The sequence below is a fragment of the Mya arenaria genome, chromosome 1 (genome assembly GCF_026914265.1).
Source record: "Mya arenaria isolate MELC-2E11 chromosome 1, ASM2691426v1".
Taxonomy (NCBI): Eukaryota; Metazoa; Mollusca; class Bivalvia; order Myida; family Myidae; genus Mya; species Mya arenaria.
In genome coordinates, this window is record NC_069122.1 from 21,361,487 (window position 1) to 21,369,339 (window position 7,853).

The window sequence follows — 7,853 nt, forward strand, 5'->3', positions numbered from 1 at the left end:
AGGTTATTGGTTATTGTGAGGCCATACAACTGTTTAAGGTAATGGCCCATTGTGAGATCAAAACAGTGACTTAGGTAATGGCTCATTGTATGATCATAACAGTGTCTATAGTAAATGGCTTATCGTTAGATCATAACACTGACTAGGGTAATGGCTGATTGGGTGATCATAACACTTTCTAAGGTAATGGCTTGTTGTGGGATTATAACTCTGATTAGAGTAAAAGTTTATTGTGAGATCATAACACTGAAACAGGTTATGGCTCATTCTGAGATCATAACACTGACTAAGGTAATGGCCCATTGTGAGATAATCACACTAACTGGGGTAATGGCTCATTGTGAGATCATAACACTGATTAAGGTAATGACTCATTGTGAGATCATAACACTAATTAAAGTAATGAATCATTGTGAGATCACAACATTGACTAGGGTAATGGCTCATTGTGAGATAATAACACTGATTAAGGTAATGGCTTATTGTGGGATCATAACACTGACTAGGGTAATGGCTCATTGTGAGTTCATAACACTGACTTAAGTAATGGCTCATTGTAAGACCATAACACTGACTAGGGTAATGGCTCATTGTGAGTTCATAACACTGACTTAAGTAATGGCTCATTGTAAGACCATAACACTGACTACGGTAATAGCTTATTGTGAGGTCATAACACTATCTAGGGTAATGGCTTATTGTGAGATTATAACAATAACTAGGGTTATAATTCCTTGTGAGGTGATATCTTTGACTAAGGTAATAGCTCACTGTAATGTCATAACACTGACTAGGGTAATGGCTTGTTGTGAAACAATAACACTGACTAGGGAAACTATTTATTGTGATATCATAACACTGACAAAGGTAATAGCTCATTTCAAAATCATAACTCTGACTAGGATTTTCACTCATTTTTAGATCATAACACTGCCGAGCGTTATGGCTGATCGTGAGATTATAACTCTGACAACAGTTATGGCTGATTTTGAGAAAATAACACTTACTATGATAATGGCTGATTGTGAGATCATAACAATGACTAGGGAAATGTCCCATTGTGGGATCATAACACTGACTAGGGTAATGGCTCATTGTGAGATCATAACACTGACTAGGGTAATGGCTCATTGTGAGATAATTACTCTGACTAGGATTATGGCTCATTGTGAGGTCATAACACTGACTAAGGTAATGGCTCATTGTGAGATCAAAACACTGACTAAGATTATTTCTCACTGTGCGATCATAACACTGACTAGGGTAATGGCTGATTGTGAGATCATAAAACTGACTAGGTTAATAGCCTATTGTGAGATCATAACACTGAATAGGCTAATGTTACATTGTGAGATCATAACACTGACTAGGGTAATGGCCCATTGTGGGATCATAACACTGACTTGGGTAATGGCTCATTGTGAGATAATTACTCTGACTAGGATAATGGCTTATTGTGAGGTCAAACCACTGACTAAGGTAATGACCCATTGTGAGACCATAACACTGACTAAGGTTATGGCTCATTGTGAGTTCATACCACTGACTAAGGTAATGGCTCATTGTGAGATTTTAACACTGACTAGGGTAATGGCTGATTTTGAGATCATAACATTGACTAATGGCTCATTGTGAGATCATACCACTGACTAAGGTAATGACCAATTCTAAGATTATAACACTGACTAAGGTTATTGCTCATTGTGAGGCCATACGACTGTTTAAGGTAATGGCCCATTGTGAGATCAAAGCAGTGACTTAGGTAATGGCTCATTGTATGATCATAACAGTGTCTATAGTAAATGGCTTATCGTTAGATCATAACACTGACTAGGGTAATGGCTGATTGGGTGATCATATCACTGTCTAAGGTAATGGCTTGTTGTGGGATTATAACTCTGATTAGTGTAAAAGTTTATTGTGAGATCATAACACTGAAACAGGTTATGGCTCATTCTGAGATCATAACACTGACTAAGGTAATGGCCCATTGTGAGATAATCACACTAACTGGGGTAATGGCTCATTGTGAGATCATAACACTGATTAAGGTAATGACTCATTGTGAGATCATAACACTAATTAAAGTAATGAATCATTGTGAGATCACAACACTGACTAAGGTAATGCGCATTGTGAGACCCAAGGCACTGACTAGGGTAAGGGCTCATTTTGAGATCATAACACTAATTAAGGTAAAACGCATTGTGAGACCATAACACTGACTAAGGTAATGACTCATTTTTAGATCATAACAATGACTAGGGTTATGGCTCATTTTGAGACCATAACACTGAGTAGGATAATATCTCATTTCGAGATCGTACCACTGACTATGGTAATGGTTCATTGAGTGGTCATTACACTGACTAGGGTAATGGTTCATTGTGTAGTCATAACACTGACTAGGGTAATGACTCATTGTGTGGTCATAACACTGACTAGTGTAATGGTTCATTGAGTGTTCCAAACACTGACTAGGGTAATGGTTCATTGTGTGGTCATAACACTTACTAGGGCGATGGTTCATTGTGTGGTCATAACACTGTCTAGGGTAATGGTTCATTGAGTGGTCATGACACTGACTAGGGTAATGGTTTATTGAGTGATCAAAACCACTAATTAGGATAAAGTTTTAATGTAAGACTTCATTTTCGGCCATACCTTTCGGCATAAAGCTTCTTGATATTGACAAGTAACGACAAGAAACGTGTTTGTGTGAACATGTTATTGATAATTGAATTCTGTTCATTGAGTGTTCATAACACTGACTAGGGTAATGGTTCATTGTGTGGTCATAATTTTACACAGATTATATCCTGGCTAGTTTTCACTTTAAAATGATTTATTTGATATAAAATAACATTTTAATAAATATTGACCTATCAATGAACATATTTTATCATTTTGACTAAACCAAAAAGATAGCTGGTTTTATGCAACTGGCTGCAGATCCCTAGGAGGCGGACAGTAACGTTTCGAGGGTAAACATAAAATGCTATTACCTTCCATGGGATATGATGTTATGAGTTTGTACCACACAAATGTTAAATTCACCGGTTACGACTGTAAAACGCTAAGGGTCCACTAACACGGATGTTCAACTATATGGTTCCTACTATTGCGCCCGTGCGCTTGAAAAAGGCAGAAATCTATTTTTAGGCTGCTCGGTTCGGTCGTATAATTAGAATGATTACACGAAAACACAGAAATTACAACTTATCGCAACTAGAGAAAGGAAACAATATCAAAAGTCAGAGCTGTGGGACCTATCTAGATGTCATTAATAGCTGGCCCCGGGGTATTTTGGGTACAAAATCAATCCATTGGCGAATATCCCACAACTATTGGGGGTAAAATTCCCCCTTTGACTTTGAACTTCTGTTTACACCACACAAGGGAAGCGACGGGGTCAAGCCCAAACTCAATATCAACAACAACAACACGACATTACGGAATTACTAATAATGATTTAAGCTAAATCCATATTGGTAGAGTCACGTGGGGTATGATAATAGATATGATAGTTATTTCCCCGCATGAAAGACTGACTGTACTCTGATTTCACGGTATGCTGACTATTAATCAGGTGGTAGCAAAGTCTTTCCTTAGTACGGGTAGCAGATATTCAAATTCACTGTGGACAAATTACGGGACGACTTTTACAAACACAACAAACAAAACGACCATAATAACAAAACATTATCAAGACAATGCTTTATTATGAATAGGAAAGGTAGGCCTTATTGAAAGTATAAATAAAAAGAGATTTAACAAAACACAAATACCATGTTCAATTCAAACTCTGATTGGCAATCAATATATTTACAAACAAAACATATTAAGCACATCTTGTGAACACGACGTTATACTGGTGTGGCGGTATTCATAAAACATATTAAGTAATTTTCCTTAGTAAGATATCTCACTAGTCAGATGCTATATTAACTTATTAACATCTAAACTTCTTCAGTGGGAAATACTGTCATGTTTGAAGAACTTTTCATTATTTGTCTGTGGACATTCTAAAAAAAAAACTAAAGTTAAGAAATGACTTAAGATGTGTTTTGAGTACCTGTCCTGTTGTGTACTCGAGGCATTGCAGAACCAAGATTTATTTATGAAAGTTGTGTGTGCTTTCTTCAGTAAAAGGTAATAAACACTGGTTAAACTATATTAGCCTGGTCTCTATTCGTAGGGCAAAACATATTTGAAATACCAATTTTTGATTTAAAATCACTTAAAAAGTATGTTCTCCCGGGGGTTTTGAAAATACAGATAATCCAATTTTTCAAACCGGACTGATAATGAAAATGCCGCCCAACTTTCAAACCGTTTAAACATTGCACACCTGAATGAATTATTTCGTCAAAGCTTTTAAAGTTTTGGCTGTGCAAAAAACTCATTTTTAAATAAATAAAAAACTTCAATATCAAAATCATATAAAAAGTAAACATTGTTAATTTAATTGAATGTATCACAAGCTAGGGAGAAAATGAGTAAGATATTATAACTATCCTATCACGTTTTATCCATAAAGAAATTTCTGCAGTTTATATTGTTTAGAATTTAATGGTCCATTTCTGCAAGGTAACAGCAGGAAACTTGTCTCAAAAGAATATTCAACAAGCTATTTATTTCCTCAGAAACAGTTAGTTTCACCATTGCAATACATCGATATGCGTCATACGTTTTGCTGTGTTTGTGTTAAATTGGAGAATATATAATTTGCCATCTCAGAGTAAAGTCCGTATGGATCGCAATAAGTTCATTATCCGATTGTGTCAACGCACGATGTTGGCATAGCTGCTGGCAAAATTTAGTCGTTGGCACAACCTCCGACCGTTTTGGTACAGTCACATTCCATTGTTGTTTCATTGTAAATGTATCCTCGCGGCCCGTTACAGGAGCACACCTTGATTGGCGGGGGTCCTGTTCCTAGGACAACCTGACACTTGAACACTGGCCAGTTGATGCAGTTGATAGCAGCTCTGGCTCCATTACCTCCGTCCCCATCACATGCGTCGTTCAGGCCAGCACCTAGCAGTGAAAACGAGATAATGACTATTGTGTATGCTGGGTATGAGAGCATATCAGAGAATAAAATGATAACTACATGTGAATGTGGGGTGTAAGCGACAAGCAGACAATGGGATGATGCATGAATGTGATTTTTTGGGTGTGATAGTCTTATAAAGAACAAATTTGGGCTTGCTTAACATTTGCCAGTGTTTAAATACGCATTGCTTTTCATCAACCGGATTGAATGAGACGATTTTTTTGCGCAATGAATACTTTTCGGCTGAAAATTGAAAACAGCGTTCCTGAAACAAGTCATATAATACCTGGACCATCTGGATCAGTGACGCATGCGGAGCCATCGAACTCGTATCCAGAGATGCATTCACATTCGTGCGTGTTGGAGTTACAGAACGATGTGGGGGGACATTGGGCATCACAGAAACACTGCTCTTCAACGTTGGCGTCTGAAATGATACATGTTTAATCAGTTGGTCAATGCCCGATAGTGTACCTAGTTGTAATGAATATATTTCAAACACTTGATATGTGTTTTTACATAATAAAATGCATTTATAGTTTTAGTAAACACTCTTTCTAACCAGTCTACTACAGTTATTTAAGCTCGTTAAGCTTGTTAGTACAGCCATGTTTTTGTTGCCGTTTAAGAGTTGCTTTTGTTATGCTGATACCAGGAACACCTATTGTCACTCAGTTTTGCAATAAAATGCTTGTACATGGCAGGCAGTTCCCACACTCATCTCCACATCCAGGGCAGTACGCGAATCCGTCGTCGCAATCACAGACAAAAGTGCAGCCAAATGGTACACACACCGCATTAGGGTCGTCACAAGCACCGCAACAGTTCTGACCAATGCCATGAGAAGCTGCAATTAACAGTTAATTTAAAAGTATACGAACATGGCAGGGATACTTCATTTTTAACTGTAACGAAGAAAAGCTTATATAGTGATATCATTTCGAGATGTGTCTAGGTATTGTATATTGTTTACTCCATGAATTAAGAGTGAACGTTATTTTCATAGTTGTGGTTACCATTCTTGTCATTATGATCATCATAACGTAGTATCTTTGTATAGTACTGATACTTATATAAACTAAAATTCTTCGAAAGTAAGGTTGTACAGTGGTATATATCTCCACATTACAGCCAAGATGTTGTGGGTTCAATCACTTGTATTGGAACTTTACCATCGACAAGTACCTGTTTCTAGTTAGAAAACGCACTCGACTTGATTCTATACGTTATTAGGTTCCGTTCATGTATATTCGGCATTGCAAAAGCTGGTATAAATGTACTAACCTGATCCTGATCCTGATCCGTCGCCTCTAGATCCGACTTGGCTTGAGCTGTCACACAACACAAGGGAACTACACAACCACACCTAAAACAATAACAGTATATTTATACAAGTCGTACGACATGGCGCCTCATTTTTATAAAATATTTTGGTTCAGCTAACGACATGCTTGTGCATTTACAGTGTACAAGTCCGAACTGTCCGAGCGGTTGAAGATGATTTAAATGGAAACTCCTTACATGAAATCCTAAGGCTAAACGGCTTTGTTGAAATTACTTCGCGATCTACTTGCAGCGTATTTAGGTGTAAAGATATCTGCCATTGTAAACCGTCCATGTAAATCCGAGGTTGTTTTTGGTGGAAAAGTGTTCAGATTGTAAGACTTGAAAACCCACCAGGTAAATACGTCATGGAATATTACTCCCCGCTCGAAATGTTTGTGCTACGATATGAGAAGAATACTAAACGAAATAGTTGCTAACGTGAGTGAGTTTGGTACCCCACTTGCAGTGTTTTGGCTACGATATAACAGGGATACAAAACGAAATAATTGCTAAAGTGAGCGAGTTTAGTTTCCACACATGCGCTATGATATAACACGGATACAAAACGAAACAACGAGTTTGTTTCCCGCTTAAAGTGTATGCGCTATGATATAACACGGATACAAAACGAAACAACGAGTTAGGTTCCCCGCTTGCAGTGTATGCGCTATGATATAACATGGATACAAAATGAAACAGTTGCTAAAGTGAGCGAGTTTGGTTTCCCCGTTTACATCGTATGCACTACGATATAGCATGGCTAAGAAACGAAACAGTTGCTGAAGTGAGCGAGTTTGGTTCCCCGCTCGCTGTGTATGCGTTACAATATAACACGGATAAGAAACGAAACAGTTGCTTAAGTGAACGACAGTTAGCTAGGATTAAAACTAATACTGTTTTAACAAAATAAAACACACACAATAATCAGCAAAGTAAAACGCGCAACGAAATATCTTTGAATTATTCATATCAAATTAACAGAAAACAATCATGCTCTGTATCTGCAGTGGCAGTGTCAAATTTATAGTATGCATCGCAAGATAGCCATGAAAGTTCAATAGTGTTTCTGAAATAAAAAGCATAGTTAAAGCATTCGTTCGGAAGTAAAGAATACGAATAAAAAGTAAACATCTTACCGCGATTAAGCCTTTGAGAACCATGTTTGTTGTTTCTTACTGAGCGATTTGTTTCTTCATCCACTGGAACAATTTTATACTCTTTCAATTCTTCCTTAAAAGTAACAGCTTGATGAACGTGGAGCACGTTTTTGAAGTGTTGGCAAAAATTGGATGAAAAACAAAATATAATGTCGAATATCAATGTACATATCTTATTAGCCTGAAATTACTTTTTCGGAAAAGAAGCGATACGAAATCACGATATCCTAACGACGTAGGTATATTCAAATGTAACATGTGGCATTTGTTCTGAGTCATTTTCTAACTGTTCGAAACCTTTCTGCCATAAA

At 37.2% G+C, this 7,853-nt stretch overlaps 1 protein-coding gene across 1 annotated transcript; it reads right to left on the bottom strand.

Annotated features, from left to right (window-relative positions):
• Positions 1-3,831: 3,831 nt before the first annotated feature.
• Positions 3,832-7,605, bottom strand: LOC128239167 (keratin-associated protein 5-9-like). Its single transcript, XM_052955711.1, has 5 exons — positions 7,522-7,605; positions 6,344-6,425; positions 5,757-5,906; positions 5,346-5,486; positions 3,832-5,040 (listed from the first exon to the last, which is right to left on the bottom strand). Exons 1-5 carry the CDS (start codon positions 7,543-7,545, stop codon positions 4,820-4,822), a joined length of 618 nt encoding a protein of 205 aa, XP_052811671.1. The 5' UTR covers positions 7,546-7,605; the 3' UTR covers positions 3,832-4,819.
• Positions 7,606-7,853: the final 248 nt, after the last annotated feature.